We start from the raw sequence: 22,299 nt of genomic DNA on the forward strand, positions 1-22,299 counted from the left end.
CATGTTATTTGCTCTTAAGATTTTAATTTGATGATAAACTTTCAATTTGATCCGATGATAATTTATTGATGAGGCTATTGTACAGTGGCCAATTTAATAACATTTTAATTTGAAAAATTTAGTTTTAAATATTTTAATCATATTCTAATGTAACCCTTACGGCAAATTTTGGATTATATTCGAAAATCGTTAAAAATTTAAGAATAAATTGACCAATTTTTTTATTATAAAAAATTAGAACCGAATTGGCCACTATATTATATATTTAGGACCTTTTTAGTTAATTTCGCCTCAATAGTTACAAATTTTGATAATCGATTATTTAATTTCAGATCGGCACTTGTTCACAAAGCCCTTTATTAAGAAAGAGGGCCTTGAACTTTGCCTTTTGGAGAAACCGTCGAAGGATTCATGCGTGGGAGACCTTTCGTGTCTCCCCCACAAAAATCTTATTTTGGGAGTCTGGTTTTTTAGGAGCTTTTCGTGGCTTCCGCATGACGTCTCGTTGTGGCCCCGGACGAGTTTTGGACCGTGAATCATTACGTGCGCAAGTCATGAAAATCATCGAAACCCTAACCCATCGAAATTAATTACTAGAGATTACATATGTGGCAGCGTTTGTCATCGCCAGCTCGATCATTTTTGGTCGATCTCAGCATCGTTCGAGCACAGATCTTTTAAAAATTCGAAGTTAGATGCTAATTAAGTAGACGTGGCTTTTTTGATCCGTGGAAGCTAGAGCTAAACCTAAAAACTAAAGATTCATTATCGAAACCCCTTAATTATTTCAAACTAAAGATTTTATCCTTTCTAATCTAGCTGTGCATACTCATTTTTCTGTAAACGAAACAAAATTTTACGAGTCGAATCTGGCCCGACTATATCATTAGCATGCGGGTAAACTTTCTAAGTTTGAGAAAATGATACAAGTGGTGCTAAACTTTATTTTGATAAATTATGTGATTCATGAATTTTTAATTTATTTAATATGACCTATGAACTTTAATCCAATATGTAAAATGGTTCTTAAAATTTTAATTTATTCAATGTGATTCATAACTTTTGATATACATGCAATATAATTCTTGAATTATATGAAAATATTTAATATTATTCTTTCGGGCACCACATTACACATTAAGTCAAACTTTTAATGGAATGATAATATCGAATATTTTCATATGATTTAAGAATTACATTGAACATTATGAAAAATTTATGTATCTGAGTTCATGGGTTAGTTGTGTCGTCATCCTAATTAATTGCCGTGTAAGAAACATGCGGATTTCAAGAATCATTCAGTCCGCTACGACTTGGGGGAGCGATTAGGACGAGACGCAACAAGAAAAACCCCCCGCCAAGTGCGGAAATAAACCTTAATTTTCTCAGCAAAAAAACGAGTGGAAGGGGTACGTGTTGGGAGCAGGAATTTTGACCTGCAGATGCTGGCTGCGTCTCCCAAGAACATGAATTCCGCGGTGAGAATTAGGTCAAACGTGCTAAAGAAAAACTCCGGGCGTGATGATTGATCCCACGAAAAATCCCATCGAAAGCCACGTCGAACGATGGGCCGTGTTTTTTTTTTTTTAAACTACTTTTATGCTGTTCAGCTCATCGTCGTTCGAAAGGAAAGTGGCGATTTGGTCAACCAAAAGAGTTCAAGTTTTTAACGCCACGCGACGCCGGCCTTAGGAGGATGACCCCATCTAAGTTTCAAAGTCAACAAGATCCAAATGTTTGAATCTGAACTCTTTTTGCCTCTCTCTCTCTCTCACCTAAGGGAAAAGAAAAAAGTTAGGTCTATGAAAAATTGGTCCATTGCATTTGATGCACGGATAGTTGGGCGGATTTTTATTAGAACTTTAAGCATGACCCACTCATTTAAAAGTTTATTTATTGTTTATCGTATCACATTAGTACATTGATTTTCTAGTTATAGTTCCCTCCAATTTTTTTTTCTCTCTCTCTCAAGGCTCAGATCCCGAGGATTGTGTTTGTGTGTTTGGAAATACGATATTGGCTTTGGGCAGAGCAATTAGGTACATAAAAGTTCCGTTAAGGTGGTTAAAATATAAATTTATTTGTACCATGTTATGAGATCGAGTTTTGCCCAAAGCACATTAAAGTGATTGGAGCAACATAAAATCTCCAGTCTTGACTGTGGATATCATCATTTGTTTCATTAAAATCTCGAATTTTCAAGGAGAAATTTGAATCGCAATAAAGTTCATGTAAGATAATTTCGCTCTCGTATGGCACTTGGTGCAAAATATTATGGTGCCGCTATCAACGGATTAAAAAGTCATTAGAAGGATGCTGGTGTCGGCTTATGTAATTTTCCGATGTTGCTGTCGTATACGAACCGAAGATACAAGAATATAAGGTTGCCAGTTTCGTTCTTTTCTTGATAGTAGAAACTCTATACATTTGGCAAAAAATTGTCTTTGTCAACGAACGAGGTAACGTATGCACTTCCTTTTCTTCTCCCGTTTTTCTTCTTTCTTGTCCCTTTTTTTGTCCTCATATTAAACAAATCTCAACATAGCATGATATGAAGGAAAATTGTCCAAAAAATACTGAATATTTCCACGTTTTGCCTATTGAGTCAATCCAATTAATTTTGGCTAAAGTTGCTGTCGTGGACATCATCTTGCATGGCATAAGTGGCACTAACATTTTAATAAAAAATTTCCCTCTTTTTTTTTTTTTTTTTTTATATCGAGTGCCGACCCTAACTTGGCATTGGGTGAGGGTGTTATGGCCCTCGCCAGGTCAGCCTCGCCTACAGCTTGCGAGGGTGGCCCTCATCCATATTGTGGTTCCCAACCCTCTCTAATTATTGCCTAAGACCGGCCATGGGCAAAAAGGAAAGAAAAGAACAAAAAAAGGAAAAAAAAGAAAAAATAAATAAAATTTCAAAAAGTTGTCTACCTAAGTGCTAGTCTGGCACCTAAAGCTATTGTCGTCAATTGGATTGTCATGTTGGCATTTTCCGATTAAAATTGACCGGATGCACTTAACTAACATAACGTGAAAATGCGTAGGATTCAGTTGATACAATTGAAAAGTTTAGAACTTAATTAACCAAAATACAATAAGTTTAGGATTTGTTGGATAATTAGTAAATTTGGATTTTGCTTAATTCTATTATCATCGAAAAATAGACATCGTTATGCTTAATTCTCTAGTCTTATAGTACCGCGTCACACCTCCACCCAACCAATTACAAGCCCAAAATCATTGATTTTTGAAATTAAAAAAAATAATTTTGGTTGCTACAAACATGAAAGTTGGCCAATGTGGATTATTTATTTATTTATTTAGAATTTTGCATCTTTATGTAAATAGAGTAAAGGTCCGTTCGTTTTCGAAAAATGGGTCATTTTCGAAAAATATTTTCCTAGAAGTCATTTTCCAGGAAAATGACAATATTTTCTAGTGTTTGGTAAGGAAAATATTTTCTAAGACTTTACTAATTAGGTATGCATTACTTATCAACCTATAAATCCATCAAATATGAACTTGCCTTTAAATCCGGGTAAACTTGCTTCATATCTTTGTTTCCTCATTGTCACCAAACGCTCATCTATTCTAAAAAATGTTCGTATGGATTTTAAAAAGAAGCAAATGAGAAAAGAATCAAAGCATGTACAACCCTAATGAGAATCTTTCAGTTGAGTAGCTTGTTCTCCCCTGCATCTTTTGTGTTCTGATAAACAAAAGAAAAAAAATAGCATGTAGAGCCCTTTGCCTGAGTAATGTACAACTACAGGATGGAGTAAATAAAGAAAATGATAACCAAGAGTGCGGAGCGCGAGCTTGAGATTGATGAACTCGAGGTTCGCCTGGCAATGACCGATGACTAGCCAAGAAAAAAAAGAAGATGGAAAACAAAGAAAAAAAAAGAAAAAAAAAAAAGAAAAAGAAAAGTAAAAATAATTCGAATTAAAAAAATAATTCAAATAAAAAAGAAAAGAAGAAGAAGAAATGGGAGGAGGAAGTGAGGATTTGTAGAGGTATGAAATAAGAGAGATCAAGAGAGGAAAATGTTTTCCACTTTTTAAAAATGGAAAACATTTTCCCTAATTTAGAAGACTTTTTCCTTTCATAGAAAATATTTTCTCTAAAGAATTCATTTTTCCGTGAAAGGAATGCCAAAAAAATCCGAAAACGTTTTCCTGGAAATTATTTTCCATGAAACGAACGGAGCCCAAACTTTTGTTATGTGCGTTGGAGGGGAAATTCTAACATTTATAGAACGACACAACACCTCCAGCGTGAAAAATGCAATATTTATGTTAATTTCGTTTATGTGAAGATCACGTCGCTCTGCTCGACCCGGTTAAGAACGGGTTTACTTTTGAGGTCATTGAATTATCTACTTTATCCCAAAAGAGTTATTTACTCAACTAAGGCTGGCTCAATTTATTTAACGTAAAACAAATAATTTAGACCATATATATATATATTTTTTTTTTTTTTCAAAATATGATCATTTGTATTACTTGAAATAATTAGTCAGTGAATAATATTTTTATTATCGACAATGATTTATCTCTTAAGAAAAACGAAAATATTTTTCAAATTTTTCATTTTTCCGTGAAACAAACGTACATAAAACCTTTTAAAAGATACATGATTTAAGCAACTTCATATTTTACCGAGAAAGTTGTCCAAACATGTTATAAACATATTGTGCAACGGTTAATTCGGTTTTTAACCATTTCAATTGTATCAATTGAGTCCTAAATCTTTTGATAATTTGTCAATTTAGTTCTAAACCTTTTAATGATTTATTAATTTAGTTCTAAGTCTTTCAACGATTTGCCAATTTAGTCATTCAAGTTGCTTTTTACTAAAAATCCCTATCGTTAACGTCAATCATTCATGGTATAGCCAACAATAATGTGAACAATTTTTGCAATTGTTTTAATTTTTTTTAGTTTTGTTCGTTTTTTCTTTTCTTTTCTTTTCCCCTCCACTAGCCATCACTGGGTCTTGTCTTTGCTGGCCTTAGGCAAGGGATGCTTGAGCCTAGGTTGGTGAGGGGTGCTCTTGCTTGGGTGAAAGTCACCCTTGCAAGCCTAGCGAGGGTGAACCACAAACGCCTAAACCCTCACCAAGGGCTGGTGAGGCTGGCCATCGCCAAACCCCTAGCAAGCATAGCTATCCTTGCTTGAGGCTAATAAGGATGACCTTCGCTAGGCTAGGCATGGACATCCCTAGCATGAGGCCAAATGATTTCCACCAGCTATCGATGAGACTCGGCGATGGTTGGCAGAGGGAAAAATTAATTAAAAGAATAAGAAAGGAAAAGGAGAGGACTAAATGGCAAATTGTTAAGAGTTTTAGGACTAAATTGATAAATTATCAAAAAATTTAGAACTAAATTAGCATAATTGAAAATTTTAGAACTAAATTAACAAATTATCAAAAGGCTTAAAAGTATATCAATACACTTTGAATGTTTATGATTAAATTGAAGTTTATAACTTTTTTGAATAATTTTCCCCACTTTACCTATACCCATGCTGATGAATTTCCAAGTCATCCATTTGAGATACACTGGTGATACGATTCCATCCACCAAATATGTGACTTCATTTTGATTATCACTATTTGAATCGACATGCACCGTTAATCGGGTGAAATATGAGGGCTAAGTTTTAACCCGACAGCATTTGCACGGGCAAGCCTGAAGCCAAATGACGGCTCCTCCGCAGGGCCGACGTCGCACAAGAGCCGCTAGGTTTGTTCCCACCCGCAATTGACTTGACTCGAGTGACCTCGAAGACCGGGCATTAGCATCAGGCCTTCAAATAAAATCAATCCTCTCTCACATCCGAAGGCATAATATTGCCGGGACCCAGATCAAATACACGAATTCCCCATATCATCCCTTCGCCCTCGCACTTTAATGCGGACCTGAGCAGGTCCTTAAAACTGCTCCCCCCTGAATAGACCATCCCGGGGGACTCCTCCTCAAAAGTCATTTACAGGCAAGTGAGGGGAGAGTAGTATGGGATAACGGTCCCATTGGGTAACCCGTGGCCAAAAAAGGGTTAGGGACCACGTGACCCACCCTGAATCCCCATGCCCTTTCTCCCCAAAGATATTGGGTTAAGGAAAATGATAGGGTCGAGCAGTGGCACGCTGCTCGGGGTGGCCGGCCGGAGTGCAAGTCATAAACCATGCTACTAGGAGTCTAGGATGGTGTAGAATCAAATTACTTTCTTATGATAAGGAATTATGCCTTTTCGATCCTCCGACTAGTCCACGTGCCTCATGGGTCGTGTCGACTGGGTGCAGAAGGAAGTGTTTTTTTTTTTTTTCCTGATTTACGCTATAAACAAATTTAGGGGGAAAAAGAAAGGTGCGCGACGGGAGATAACTATTAGAAAACGACGGTGGTGCATCTCTTAAAAGCGAAAAAGAGAAACCCATTTCGATCACGTTTCTTAGGCACTTTACGACGTAGTTTATATTATCCTTAGTTTTTGGTTCCTCCATCTATTTCAAAAGCTGCAAGACCAAAGCTAAAATCGTACGGCCCATCTTCGGGCGCGCAGCCGACACGTGTTGGCCCCTCGGTCGATTATGCGCCCCGCACAAGGGCAAATCCTCAGCCACGAGTAGCAGATTCCTTCGTAGCCTTTTTCTCCTCCTTTTTTTATTTTTTAAATTATAAAAAATAAATGATTTATTTTACGATTGTTTTTTGTTTTTAGGTAGGACGATGCTTTACACGTGCGATCAACGCGGAGCGTGTGAGGTCGAGTCGTGACGATAAGGGTTTGTGGTGGGGGGCGCCCCCGCTTTACTTTTTCCGGGGGGGTGTGGGGCCCACGTAGGAAGGAATATGGATCTGACGTGGCGGGTGGTGCAGCGCCAGCCCGCGTGGCCACGTGGCCCTCCGGATGTTGACGTAATGGACTTTCCTGCCTTTCCAATTTCTACTATAAGGTAAGGTAAGAAAAAGGCCCTTTTTCCCAGATTTCTCCGCCCAAAGTACTCGTGAAGATTCCCTGCGTCGACATTGAAAAACATGAGAAAGAAAAGAAAAGAAAAAGAAAGGTGAAACATGAAGCTCAGAATAAATTGCTGAAAATAAATAAATGTTCTTAACTTTCCTTTCTTTTTTAAAGAAAATCTTCTTCACTTGACTACTAAAGTTTCCATATTTGATAAGTCGATCGTATTCGATTTCACTTTCGGCAAAAATAAAATAAAAATGCCACTTCCTATAGTAGCACCAGAAATAAATAGCAACGGACGGAGTGAAAAATTTATCGAGATCGTCCTTTATTTAAAAAATTTGATTGAGTGAAGGGCTTGATTAAAAAAAACAGAAATTGAGATTATTAGAAAAAAAGAATATATATATAAATAGATTTCACAAATAACCTATGAATTTATAAAAGAAAAGGACAATTACTTAATTGTCCCTGAGTTTTTAGGATAACTGCAACTTACCCTCGACATTTCAATTTTTTTCTATGCAATTGCCCTCCTTGTTTTTAGAAACAAGTCGAAATATATCTTTTGCCGTTGACTTCGATCAAACTTCGCTTCCTCGTCATGCAACAATGCGTGACCGAATAATCGACGGAGGATTCATCGTATGAAGATGATTCGGGAATAGACCGTAACACATGACCAGCAATCTCAGCGAGAATTTGATTGATGTCAACGCTAAAGGCAGATCGATATATAGTTCTAAAATACACTTTTAGAGAGGCTAAAATTACAAAAATAGGGGTGGAGGGAAAATGCAATTATACCCCCAGAAAAAAAAAATGTTGGATGAGAGAGAGAGAGGGAGAAAGGAGGGGGAGAAAGTGCCGAGTAGGATTGAAAGAGAGAATCATGGAAAAAGAAAAGGGGAAGGGGAGGGGGAGGGTGAGAAAGAGATCCTTGAAGGCCACAAAGAAACTTGTGGCTGAGAATTCTCCCCAGTCGATGACGTGGCGCTCCGACCTCATTAAACGGATCAAAAAACCCACGATCAATCCCCGAGTCCACTCAACTCTCCCTCCATTCTCCTCCTTCCTTCTTCTCCTCTCTTCTCTCTCTCTCTTCTCTCTCTAAAAAGTTGCCATTTTTTTGCCTTTTTAATTTTTCGGAAGGGGGGAAAAAGACAAAGCGCGAGCAAAAATGTCGGGGGAAGCGAGAGACCCGGCGATCAAGCTCTTCGGGAAGACGATCTCCCTGCCCGATATTCCTCCTGGGGATGCGGCGGCGGCCGCCGTCGACACTGGCCAGGTTCCGTCCGCGGATCCTCCCTCGCCCGCCCGCGAGGATATAGGCATGGCCGGCGTCGACGGAGGAGAGGAAGAGGAAGGGGAGGAAGATGAATACGAAGAAGACGACGACGAGGAAGGCCGCGATGATAAGGTACGGGTTTTTTTGGCTCCTGTGGTTTTTCGCTCGGTTTGGAGAGTCTTGTTTGGTTTTTGGCGGATGCCCAAATGCTCAGATTTTGAGAATTTGAATTGGGTCGGGCTTCGTTCTTCTTGTTGACTTCGGTTGACATGCTTTTGCATTGATCCTGGATCTTCTTTTTCTTCCTTTTTATTATTTGTGCGGAAATGAATCTTGAAATGGGGGGGCTTCTTGAATCTGAATGAACTGAGATTTGTCTATTCGAATGAGGAGTTGAAACTTGAGTATTCATTATGGAAGTTCGAGGATGTTCTTGTGGGGGATTTATGGTATGGTAGGTGGATCTTTCCTTGTATTGATGCTTGGAGGCCCAGTAGAAGCTTAGGTTAATTTGCTGGTGCCTGGTGCTTTTGCTTTTACGCGAGTAAGGATCACCTGAAACTAGTTGGATGCTCTGCGCAAGTTCATGTTCGTGAGCTGGCTCTGATCTCCACGGTTCCAAATTCCAATCTTCTCTGTCGAGGCCAATTCTAATTCTCACACAAACGAACTGGAGACTTTTGGAGGTTCCGAAGTCGACATAATCAAGCTCTGGTCGTTTCTCTTCCTCCTTTTATTCCTTGACAAGACGAATCACGGCCGGTTCTTCTGTTCAAAACACCCGAAAAGCGTCTGTCGTGATTGCTCTTAATAGCCTGGGTACTGGGTGCTGCTACACGTTGGATCAATGCTCTTATCTTTTTCTTGATCTTTTCCTAAAAGTCGCTTGTCCGTGGCTTTTTGACTCCATAGGCGAAGACCTCAATTCCGTTTATCTTTCTATTCCGTAGGACAACCCATCAAGTCCAGTCTGCCAAAGAAGTCCGCCATTTACCTGTTGCATATGCAATTTCTAAAGGAATTGCAGAAAGATAAGGACATTTATAAATCTGAAAACCACCTGACTGGATTTCGTTTGTTGGCACTATTCAAAATCGCTTAGAATATCTGATTTGCTAGTTTTTGCTTAATTTAGCAATAGCCAATCTTACATATAGTTTGGTCATTTGCTGATTGAATTTAAGTGCTTGTATGGCTATTCCTTCAGTTGGACTTCCTTTCGATATAAGTTTTGTCCGTAATTGCTATCATACCATTCGTGGCCTGTTCCTCTGTCGCTGTGGAGGTGGAGTGTTTAGTTTGAACCTCAGAAAATTGATTAGGGTATGTGAAAATATGTTTTTCTCTCTATCCAGGAAACACAGGATGAAAAACCAGCTAAAGCCAAGCTGGAAAATGGAGCCCAATTCATGAATCTCGAGGAGGGCACAAACCAGGACGCAATATCGGTGACAAATGAGAACCCTAGGACGCCTTCAGTCGACAAGGAGAGCACTACTCCAAGGACGTCGAAATCAGAAGAGGAGCAGAGCGACACGAGCAACTCGCAAGAGAAGGTGCTCAAGAAACCTGACAAGATACTTCCTTGCCCTCGATGTAATAGCATGGACACCAAATTCTGTTACTACAACAACTATAATGTGAACCAGCCCCGACACTTCTGCAAGAACTGCCAGAGATACTGGACAGCTGGTGGAACCATGAGGAATGTTCCTGTGGGTGCTGGCCGCCGCAAGAACAAGAACTCGGCATCTCATTACCGTCATCTAGCTGTTCCTGAAGCCCTGCAAAGCGTACGGACGGACTTCCCTAATGGGGTCCATCACCCGCCATTGAAACCTAATGGCACTGTCCTCACCTTCGGATCAGACGCACCACTATGCGAATCCATGGCTTCGGTTTTGCATTTGGCTGATAAGGCAATGCATAACAGCAGGAAAAATGGATTCCATAAACCTGAAGGAGTGATAATGCCAAGCCCTTGTGGAAGTGTGAGAAGTGGGGTTGAGACTATGAATGGATCTTCTGCCACCGCAGCGAATTCCAACCTTGTAGAGAGTAAAAATGGAACCAAAGAAATTGTGATGCCGAATTGTCAGGGTTTTCCTCCTCAGCTACCGTGCTTTCCGGGGGCTCCTTGGCCTTATGCATGGAATTCTGCTCCATGGAGCCCGCCAATATCCCCTGGCCCGCAAACTTTCTGTCCACCTGGTTTTGCTGTGCCGTTTTACCCAGGGCCAGCTTATTGGAGTTGCAGTGTGCCAGGTGCGTGGAACATTCCTTGGGTTGCCCAGCCAACTTCTCCGAACCACAGCGCCACGAGCTCCGCACCTAATTCTCCGACCTTGGGGAAACACTCGAGGGATGAGAAAATCGGGAAACCAAACGACTCCACTGAAGAGGAGCCAAAGGAGGCTAATCCTGAGAGATCCTTGTGGATTCCAAAGACATTAAGGATTGATGATCCAGGAGAAGCTGCAAAGAGCTCGATCTGGGCGACACTTGGGATTAAAAACGAAGCTTCTAATTCAGCTGGCAGGGGAGTACTCTTAAAGGCCTTCCAGTCTAAGAGCGAGGAAAAGAACCACGTGGTCGAAGCTTCTTCTGTGTTACAAGCAAATCCAGCCGCATTGTCTCGATCACGCAACTTCCAAGAGAGCTCGTAATCGGGTAATTCGGAGGCTTTGTCATCAACTGGCGTTGTGAACATCTGTTCTGCTCGACCGGTGAATCAAAAAACCAGCTGTGCGATCCTTAAGATCTTATCGATTCACCGTCCGCATCTCTGAGGATCTAACCTGAAGCCATTCGGAGAAAGAAAAAGGAAGGGGATTCTTTCCCGTCCCTCTTTCTCAATGTGAAAGAGACTTCTCAGCATAAGTTACAAACTGATGATCCTCCCCCCCTTCTTTTGTTAGTCGATAGTATAAGCGGGCGGGCCTCTTTTTTATTTGTCAGCATAGTGATTTGGTGAGTTCATGTACGTACTAGATGTGAAATAATGAGAGCTATAAAATAAGTGAGAATTGTATTGTACTAAGTTTTATTGTAATGTACATCAAAGTTTTAGTTTAAAGATGCTGTCTTTTGCAGTCTCTCTCTCTCTCTCTCCACTGTTCTTTTAATTACCTTTTTTTCGGAATCAGTGCCAAGCGTATATTACAATCTGCACAAACATAACTTGCTTTTGCCTTTCATGGATTCACGCAGCTAGAAGCTGAAGCTGCTAAAAACTGGTCAAGTTTGCCTTTGCTTCTCTTGGGTGGGTTTTTCCTTTGAGAAAGCTAAAAAGGAGTGGGACCTGAGCGAAAGTCTAGAAGGCTAAACTGGGCAAATGATATTGAAACTTACCTATCCCAGAAAAGGAAAAAACACCAGTATCTCTCTGGTATTAAGCGGTCCAAATTTTCGTGGCCACAGAACATACTCAATGCAAGCGGCGTGCCGTCCGAATCGAAACGGGACTCCATGCCTTTGATTTGATTAACATGCAGGATCGGTCAATCAAAATCGAGAAAATAGATGGTTTCATTGTTTTGCCCTTGACAGATATTGCAGCAGATAAGAGAACTTCGGATATTTTTGGTCGCTTAAGGACAGGGGAAACTTAGATCCACCGGTTTGCATTGACAGGCTACAAACCATGAGCTGTTCATGGGCCACCAAATCACGTGATGCACTCAAAAATTCTTCTTGGCTTTTCCACCTTTCGCTCTTCCTTTTTCCTTTTTCTTTCTTATAAGACAGAAATCTCGATCGAGAATGCACATGAGCTTTCTTGTTAATACGTATATAGCAAGGCTCTACCCTTTGCAGCGATGAGTGTCGTCTAACAATTGAGCCACCATTTGGACTACATGTTTAACCACTCGTCCAATCTTCGAAAGGTTGCACAGTGCGATGATCTGTCCTTGTTTTAAACCCACTTTTCACCTTTTCGAGGAACACCTTTAACCATCGTCTTGGACTTCCATCAGCTGTTGAGATGAGTTTCGGTTCAAAGTAGTTACGGAAGAATTTCAGCCGCTCAAATTGACATGGGCCCTTCTTTTCCCTTGGTTTTCTTCAGTGACTGAGACACTCACGATGGCAACTTCTTACTTTTATACAATATCTTTATATGCGAGAGGCTTGAGAAATCTCAAAATTCAAAGGGAGTTGAAGCTAGCTTGTGGCTGTCCTTCACCAAGGCGATGGACCCTTTTCACGGTGCAGGTTGGCCAACAGCGACAGCACTTTTATTGCCAGGCGAGTGCTCTTGCCATAGCACGATCCGCCTTTCTAGGGCTTTAGTTTAAGCCCTATTTTCATTAAGGGATATTTAGAAAAGAAATAGTAATACACGTAGAGAAACCATATTAAGACCAATTCATCAAGTGACTTTATGAAGTCAAGTGAAGCGATGGACTATTAGGTGTTGAATATAACCACACATGTTAATGTTCATTGACGGTTTGTCATGTCATTTCTGTTAGTAAAATACCTGTACTTTCATATAAAACACAACTGTTATGTGATTCTAAATAGAACTCCTGTTTTCTGCACCTTTGCCGAGCTTACAAAAAAATGCTCATTATTTGGGAGCGAACCGAATAATACACATATAGAACACACGTAGTATATATGTATCCGTCCGTGTCTCGAGCCGTCCTGTTCCCAATTACCAACAGAACATGTCGTCTGTAAAACAAAATTTCATGAAATTATCTTGACATTACCCTACAGTAATGACTACGAACATTATTTTTTCTTTTGAATCCATCCGTTTCGATCATTGCTAGTGCCAATCTTCAACCTCGGTCCCCTGATAGTTCTTGGGCTTTGCAGGCCGCCTGCATCGAAACGTTTATGTCCCGACTCAAGTCGGCCTATCGTCGGCCTTAATCCAGATTGCATTTTTAGTCAATTTATGGGTAGCAGATAGAGCTAGGCCCGGCCTGGCCCACCAAGTGAAGCATCTATTTGCCTCGAAATGGATGATGTACTTACTATGTTGATTAATGTTGACTGCATCCTTAAGAAAAGGAGCCTAGTAAGTATCGGACAATAATGTCCGGCAAATCTTGCTAAAGAAGAAATGTTCTGATTTTCTGCAAACAATCTTGAAGAGGTGCAACCGTGCAACTACCATATGAATCACCATTTTAAGCCTTAACAGATGTCCCCTTGCCTTGTACGTGTAAAAAATGCAAATAAAATAAAATAAAATAAAATGCTGAAACGTTCGTCCCCGAAAACCTAAAAGCCTGTCGTGCTGTTACATTCTTGTTCCCACGGAAATTCTCATTATCAGTCTGAAAACAACCCTAACAGTAGTGGATTCGATGACAATGGCTTGGTCTCCATTTCGTTGGCCCTCGGTTCTTCTTGTTCTGACGCTTCTCTTTCTCTGCATCTCTCTCGGTAATGCGCCCTGAACTCATAGTAAGAACCCTAGCAACTTTTCTTTCTTTTTGTGGCATAGAATGTTGCTGGAACATCATGATTTCTCATTCACGCACTCATTTCGGATTCTTAAGGACGCGCTGCGGATCATCATGGAGGAGGTCCTGACGATGATGCTGCTCAACCGAAGGTTCGTCTCTTTATCATCATTCTTTGTTGGCCCCTTGTCGGTCAGCAGTCGTTTTTCACTTGCGAGAAACGTGGGCTTGCGTGTTTTGTTTCCCAGGAAGCTACTGCAGGAGAATTGGCGGACCTGAATATGGAAGTGATGGATTACAAAGATCCACAGCCGAATGTTAACCCGAGATCTTCTGGGTATCTCTTGGGCCCTTCTCTTCCTCCTCCTCCTCCAAAGAGTAAGTCTCAATCGACTCAAATGAATTTTAAGTGAAAAGGTGAATAAAATGAATCGGGGATGGATGGTCTCCTCATCTGTTCATTTAATTCCATTGTCTCGCCCAGACAACTTTGAACCGTCTAAATCAACCGGCACTTGCCGGACCTGTCATTAGGGAGTTGCTCCATTGTACCCCTTTGACGTTGACATTCTGGTTAAATCTTTAGGGCTTAGGAATATTCACATTGGAGGCCATTTGACTAATTGTAGCGTACTTTTTGCTTATACCCGGTCTTGACTTCCTTTCCCGATCAACTTCCAAGTGGGCTATCTTACTTGATTACTGCGCTCGGGCCTTGGATTCATGAACAGCACCAACCTCGCTGGTACAACATTTGCGGAGCCAGAATGATTGGCTTGGCTTTGCTATGTTTTGTGATTCCAACAAAAACATCTGCCGACAATGTAACTTACGTAATGAGAGTGTACTGGGCAGCGAAGTGAAATAACAAAAAACTTGTCGCACCACCCTCAGAAGGGCAGGTCGCCATGACCACAATGGAACGTGGTAGGCACCATCAGTCGTTCATGCACCAGAGCTCAAAGCACCCAGCGCAGCTCAACCCATTGTTGAATGCAGCACTTAGTGCAGCTGTTTTTGTACCATACCCTTGGCTGTACAAATTCCCATACCCGCAAGCCCCTCCTATTAATGCAAAGTTAAACATGAATAGAAAGAAAAGCAAATTATTCTACCATTGTTAGAAAAAGAGAATAAACAATAAATATGTTGAAATTCCTTAATTGGTGGCTTAAGCGTTCAAGTTTCTTAAAATTAATTTGGCCTACATAACTCAAACCCTTGTTCCGGAAGCATCCTTTCCTCCATAGAATGCGGCATGAGCATTCGTTCACCTGCCATAGTATCTAGATGCGCAAGAAACCAGCATGAAATGCAAGAGCAAACCGACCACAAGGAGTAATAGGGAAACCATATATTTTTTTTTTCATTGACATCACAATAAGTACATGGGTTTAAAGAGAAATATTTTGAAAAATAATGTGTGTACTTTTTAGGGATAAGTGTAATAGAAGTCCTAAAACTTATTACGAAAATATAATTGAGTTCTAACACTTGCAAAAAGTGCAATTAAGTTCTAAAACTTGTCAAAATGGTTCAATTGAATCCTAAAGTTAATACCGTCCGTCTTACCGATGGAAAATGCTGACATGGCATTTTAAATGATGATTTTTATTTTCCAGCTGGCTTTTTAAAATAATTTTTATTCAAAATTTAAAAAAATTATATTTAAAAACTAAAATTCACTTTTAAAAAAACTGTTAAAAAAGAAGAAAAAAAAGCTCCAGCACTACTGTCGCCGCCGCCCATCGCCAGAGGGGCCAGCGCTCCGGCCCATTGCCAGGTGGAAAATAAAAAATCATTTAAAATGCCACGTCGCTCTATATCGCATTTTCCGTTAGTAAGACTGACGGTGTTAATTTTAGGACTCAATCGAACCATTCCGACAAGTTTAGGATTTGATTGCACTTTTTGTAAGTTTTATGACTTAATTGCATTTTCGTAACAAGTTTCATGATTTCTATTGTACTTATTCCTACTTTTTATTATCAAATTTTGACCATACTTAACTTTTTCATTTGACATTTCATTTACTTGATTTTTGCATCTACGGAAAGCCCATAACCCCATGGTATTGAATATGTAGTTTGATTTTTTTTTTTATTTTAAAGTTTGGGACTTGTTTAGCATTTAGTAATGTTAATCCTTTATTGGAGGGTAATTTTTCATATATTGTTGTTTTGGCATATGCAATTAGTGCAAATAGCTACATGTTTCGGAAAGCTTGTTAAAAAGTGATAAAAATTGGTTTGCGCTATTTCCATCCTTGACACTCTTTTTACATTGAGCTTATCAGCTGCAGCTGGTGGTGGCAGCTGCGGTGTAAGGAGTGACGTTGGGGGTAGTGTGAAGGATGACTTATTGCGAGTGGTGCATGGGCGAGAGAGGCCATAGCAGAGGGAGATTTGCGAGAGGATGAAGAGGAGGGAGACGCACGAGGTGATCATGTAGAGGAAGAGTTCAGCAGTGTAGATTGAGAAGGGAGTTGGGGTTGGTTGGATTTGGAGGAGAGTTGGTTATTCGCAGTGGGAAAAGGAAACTGGGTGACTTGTTTACCGGGTTCCCTGGGAGACTTCAGCATATGAATCTGCATTTCTAAGCCTTGACCGATGCCCATGAGAAGAAGAAGAAGATGTACATCATGAAGAGGTGCTACCAGCCCATTTGACTCTTTGGGACTTTTGCTTTCCCGCATGATTTATTTGCGCGAGTTCAATTCTTATCCAATACTATGTCTTGCGATGAAGTGTAAAGTAAGCAAATCCGTAACGGATTTCAAAATTCTTACGCAAATGTTTTGCGTTCAGTTAGGCTATAGAGCTCAATTTCCCGCGGCCCACCAAAGTTACTTCAAGAACTCAGGAGCTATGAAATTCCGATGAGCCGAAGAATGAACAAAACAAGACCGACGTTTGTTTTTTTTTTTTGGGTAAAGGTAAGATAAGACCGACGTTTGTTCATGCTCGAATGCATTCATAAATTTAAAGACTCGCTTATACGAGTTTATCACAATGTATCGTGGGTCAATTTGGAGTCTAATGTCCGATCTTGGTACTAAAAACTTTCAATGACCAATTGCCCTCTACCCTCAACAATTCTTCATGATTTTGCAAGACAACCTCTAAGCTATTTCTCAGCTTATAGCAAATCATTTTCCTAGACGGTTTTGATGGCACTTGGAGAGAAAAACTGAAGTACGAAGAGCTTTTTTTTTTTTTTTCCTTTTGTTGGTTGAAACAAAGAGCTATTTTAAGTAAAGCATTTTTCTAATGCATTGGTGTAATATGTCACAAAAAAGTGGGGACAAAAAAAGAAAAAAAAAGAATGGGTAATGCTGTGGAAAATTGAAAAGCCATATGTCCCAGTCGTTAGCTCCAAGCATGAGCACGAGCACGAGCACAAGCAAGATCCAGCTACTTGTCAGGAACGGTCGCTCCAATCTTTATTAGCTTCACCTCACTGAGAACTTTCCTTGTTTACCCGCCAAAATGGGTCTCGTTGTGCTCAATCGGAGCATTCTTGTTGAACCATTTGATGGGCGCCCTCCATGTAGGGCAGTTCTTGACAGTAGACTCGTTAAATGGGTGAGTTAGGTCGGGTCATAAATGGTCCGACCCAAATCGACCAATTTAACCCATTTATGACTCATTTATTGCAATGAAATTTTTTTGACCCATATCCAACCCAACCTATACTCAATTCATACCCGATCCACTTAACTAAACTTAAAAAAACTAAACCACTAGGGTTTACTCGGTGGCCATCCTTCTAACATGAGAGGGGGAGGTGGGGGGTTCAAATCTCCACATTTTCAAGGGGTTGGGGTCGGGATGAACTAGTTTTAAGAGTGAGTTTCGACTCCCACACTCTGTAAAGAGGTATGACAAAAGTCTGAGTGTGAGAGTTAGAATAGGAGTAGAGTAGGACCGACAAAAAAAGAAGTTAAAAAAACTTATTTCTTAAAATGATATTGCTAAAATAGTTTTATACAACACAAATTTAATGGAAAATTTTATAATTTTTAAAAAATCAAAATTTTATTATTTTATTGTTTTTAAAATTAAAATTAAAATTATTTTTATTTTTTAAGAATATAAATTTTAATTTTAATTTTAATTTTCTCTTTTCTCTTTTCTTTTTTTGTTCTTCTTCTTCTTTGGTCGGTCGTCGGCCATGACGACGCCGGTGATTGGCCGGCTCGCTTGGTTCACCGACGCCGCCGGTGAGCTAAGGCTTGCCCGACCACTCGGTGAATTTGAGGCTCGAGCCTCGCCGGACGTCGGTGAGGCCTCCGCCTTGCTAGATTTGACAAGCTCAAGCTCGCCGACGTCGGCAAGCTTGAGGCTTGCTCTGGCGCTGCCGGCCATTGTCATGCCGGTCATCGGAAGGAGGAGGAAGAAAGAAAAAAGAGGAAAGAAAAAAGAAAAGAAAATTAAAAGAAAAAAATAATTATAATTTCGGTTTATTTATATATATATATTTTGTCAAGTTAAAGAGGGAAGAGAGAGATTATGAAGTTTTGGTTAAAAGTAGGTTCTAAATCTAACCCATTTAAGATTCACTTAAGATCCACCTATTTTAAGTCTTTGATTGTTAAACCCATTTAACTATTTTTTCTAAAAAAATTAGCGACCCATTTTGCCATCTTTACTGGCCTACCAGGCGCTCAGGCGCCTCATCGCCAACCAGCTCGACAGCCTCTCCTAGAACACGTATCGGTTGGTCCTTGCGTATCGTCACCGCCTTTTGTGGAAAAACTCTATCATGCTGCTGTTCCATTCCATCGGGAATAGGTTGCTTAGCTAAGTCATGGGTGGTGACACAAAATGCTCATCAGTTTCACCCGCACCATATTATTAGTTTCAAGCAAAAGTAACCCCGTAGATCAACACACTTTAGTGATGAAACTACTTTGTGAAATAAGTAAATACCAAGGTACTAAATATAAGGCATTGAATTGGACTTCCATTTCACCGTGTATATTGATGCGCCACCGCCTAACATGTAGAGCTTAGTGAGTAATCCTATAGTACTAAAGAAACATTATATTTTTATGTTTTATTAGAAACATAACTCATACCCATTGTTCCGGAAGCATCCCTTCCTCCATAGAATGCGGCATGAGCATTCGTCCACTTGCCATAATATCTAGATGCGCGAGAAACCGACATGAAATGCAAGAGCAAGCTGACCACAAGGAGTGACAGAGAAACCATCAATGGTTTTTTTTTTTCCATTGACATCACAATTAGTACATGGCTTAAAAGAGAGAAATATTTTGAAAAATGATGTGTGTACTTTTTATTATCAAATTTTGACTATGCTTAACTTTTTTATTTAACATTTCATTTACTCGATTTTTGCATTTACGGAAAGTCCATAACCCCATGGTATTAAATATGTAGTTTGATTTTTTTTTTCTAAAAATTTGGGATTTGTTTAGCATTTAGTAATGTTAATCCTTTATTGGAGGATAATTTGCCATATGTTGTTGTTTTGGCATGTACAATTAGTGCAAATAACTACGTGTTTCAGAAAGCTTGTTAAAGAGTGATAAAAATTGACTCGCGCTATTTTCATGCCTAACACATTTTTACATTGAAATGAATATATGTCCCTCACGAGTTCCACTCTTGATTTAAAAATATTTTTTTACATTTTTTTTTCTTTTCAATTTTGCTAGAAATTACTATACTCCTGACAAACAATAATTATTAAGGTTAAATGTGAGGACGGGTCTTGATTTAAGACTAATGCTTGCCTTTTGAGTCATTTGTGCTTTGTTTAATGTCGCTATGTATGGTTTTTCGCTGGTAGTCTTGGTATATACGCTGATTTTCTCATTTTGTTTGTTTTTTGCTAACAATCTCAATATTTTTTTTTATTCCTTAGCGTAATTGACATAGCTACCGTCAAATTTATGTCATTTTATCTCGCGTTGGGCCTCTTTCTCAATATTGATGTGTGGCTGGGCTCTAAGGTGATCGATTTCGACATTTATGGCATAGTAATCAGCATAGAATTTTGAATTATTTTTGTTTCCTTTTCATTTGAGGTCAAGTCTAACTATTATTGAACAACCTTGTAGGTTGAAAATGGTTTTGGGGTGGCTGCTCAGTCCTTAGATCCGAATATACTACTACTACATGTTTAGAGACCTTCTTCTCCCGGGAGCTGTTATCTTTGGAGCAATTCCATCATTACTTGCAATCTTCAGAGTTCCTTTCCCAACCCTTGGCTTTGTGAAGTTTTTAGTGACTCTATCCATTTAGCACAAGAAACAAGAAATAAATTCAATGTGTCGCATCCCGATCTTTTCGCCACTCAACCCTCAAGGAAATATTTTGAAAAATGATGTGTGTACTTTTTATTATTATATTTTGACCATGCTTAACTTTTTCATTTGACATTTTATTTACTCGATTTTTGCATCTACGGAAAGCCCATAACCCAATGGTATTGAATATGCAGTTTGATTTTTATTTTAATAAAAAGTTTGGGACTTGTTTAGCATTTAGTAATGTTAATCCTTTATTGGAGGGTAATTTGCAATATATTGTTGTTTTGGCATGTACAATTAGTGTAAATAACTACATATTTCGAAAAACTTGTTAAAGAGTGATAAAAATTGACTCGTGCTATTTCCATCTCTAAAACCTTTTTAAGAAATGAATATATGTCTTTAGTGGGTTCCACCCTTGATTTAAAAATATTTCTTACCTTTTTTTTTTTTTTACAATTTTACTAGAAATTACTATATTCTCGACAAACAACAATTATTAAGGTTAAATGTGAGGGCGAGTCTTGATTTAAGACTAATGCTTGCCTTTGGAGTCATTTGTGCTGTGTTTAATGTCGCTATGCATGGCTTTTCGTTGGCAATCTTGGTATGTATGCTCATTTTCTCATTTTGTTTGTTTTTTTGCTAATAATCTCAATGTTTTTCCCATTCCTTGGCAACATTGACATGGCTAGCGTCGAATTTATGTCATTTTGTCTCACGTTGGGTCTCTTTCTCAATAGTGGTGTGTGGTTGGGTTATGGGGTGATCGATTTCGACATTTATGATGTGGTAATTGGTATAAAACTTCGAATTATTATTATTTTTTTTTCATTTGAGGTCAAGTCTAATTATTATTGAACAACTTTATAGATTGAAAATGGTTTTAAGGTACTGCTCAGTCTCTTACAGATATTAATATACTGCTACCACATGTTTAGAGATATTTTCCTCCCGAGAGTTGTCATCATTGGAACATTCCATCCTTGCTTGCAATTTTTGGAGTTCCTTTCCTAATCTTTGACTTTGTCAACTATACAATTTCCGTTAAACTTGTACATAGTCGAAATTTTTAGTGACTCTATCCATTTAGCACAAGAAACAAGAAAGAAATTCAATGTGTCGCGTCCGATCTCTTCGCCACTCAGCCCTCAAGGAAATATTTTGAAAAGTGATGTGTGTACTTTTTATTATCAAAGTTTGACCATGCTTAACTTTTTCATCTGACATTTCTTTTACTCGATTTTTGCATTTACGGAAAGTCCATAACCCCATGGTATTGAATATGTAGTTTGATTTTTTTTTTTTTCTAAAAGTTTGGGACTTGTTTAGCATTTAGTAATGTTAATCATTCATTGGAGGGTAATTTTTCATATGTTGTTGTTTTGGCATGTACAATTAGTGTAAATAGCTACATGTTTCGGAAAGCTTGTTAAAGAGCGATAAAAATTGGCTCGTGCTATTTCCATCCCTAACACCTTTTTACATTGAAATGAATGTACCACTCTTAATTTAAAAATATTTATTATATATTTTTTTTCTTTTTAATTTTACTAGAAATTACTATATTCTTGACAAACAATAATTATTAAGGTTAAATGTGAGGGCTGGTCTTGATTTAAGATTTATACTTGCCTTTGAAGTCATTTATAGTTTTTTGCTGGCAATCTTTGTATTTACGCTGCTTTCCTCCTTTTTTTTTTTGTTTGTTTTTGCTAACAATCTCAATGTTTTTCCCATTCCTTGGCGTAATTGATATGGCTAGCGTCGAATTTATGTTATTTTGTCTCGCATTGGGCCTCTTTCTCAATAGTGGTGTGTGACTGGGCTACTAGGTGATCATTTTTGACATTTATGGCATGGTAATCGGCATAAATTTTTTAATTATTTTTGTTTCATTTTCATTTGAGGTCAAGTCTAACTATTATTGAACAACCTTGTAGGTTGAAAATGGTTTTTGGGTGCCGCTTGGTCCCTTAAAGATCTGAATATACTGCTACTACATGTTTGGAGACCTTCTCCACCCGCAACCTATCATCCTTGGAGCAATTCCATCATTGCTTGCAATTTTTTGAGTTCATTTTCCAACCGTTGGCTTTGTCAACTAAACAATCACCATTAAACTTGTACATAGTCGAAGTTTTTAGTAACTCTTTCCATTTAGCATAAGAAACAAGAAAGAAGTTTATTATGTCGCGCCCCGATCTCTTCGCCACTCAGTCCTCAAGGAAATTTCAAAAATGATGTATGTACTTTTTATTATCAAATTTTGAAAATGCTTAACTTTTTCATCTGACATTTCATTTACTCGATTTCTGCATATACAAAAAGCCC

General features: G+C 38.9%; 1 protein-coding gene across 1 annotated transcript; it reads left to right on the plus strand.

Annotated features, from left to right (window-relative positions):
- The first annotated feature begins 8,005 nt into the window (after nt 1-8,005).
- On the plus strand, nt 8,006-11,357 carry LOC104419365 (cyclic dof factor 2). Its single transcript, XM_010031003.3, has 2 exons — nt 8,006-8,394; nt 9,618-11,357. Exons 1-2 carry the CDS (start codon nt 8,155-8,157, stop codon nt 10,926-10,928), a joined length of 1,551 nt encoding a protein of 516 aa, XP_010029305.2. The 5' UTR covers nt 8,006-8,154; the 3' UTR covers nt 10,929-11,357.
- The last annotated feature ends 10,942 nt before the right edge of the window (nt 11,358-22,299 follow it).

This window comes from Eucalyptus grandis, chromosome 9 (genome assembly GCF_016545825.1).
Source record: "Eucalyptus grandis isolate ANBG69807.140 chromosome 9, ASM1654582v1, whole genome shotgun sequence".
Classification (NCBI taxonomy): domain Eukaryota; kingdom Viridiplantae; phylum Streptophyta; class Magnoliopsida; order Myrtales; family Myrtaceae; genus Eucalyptus; species Eucalyptus grandis.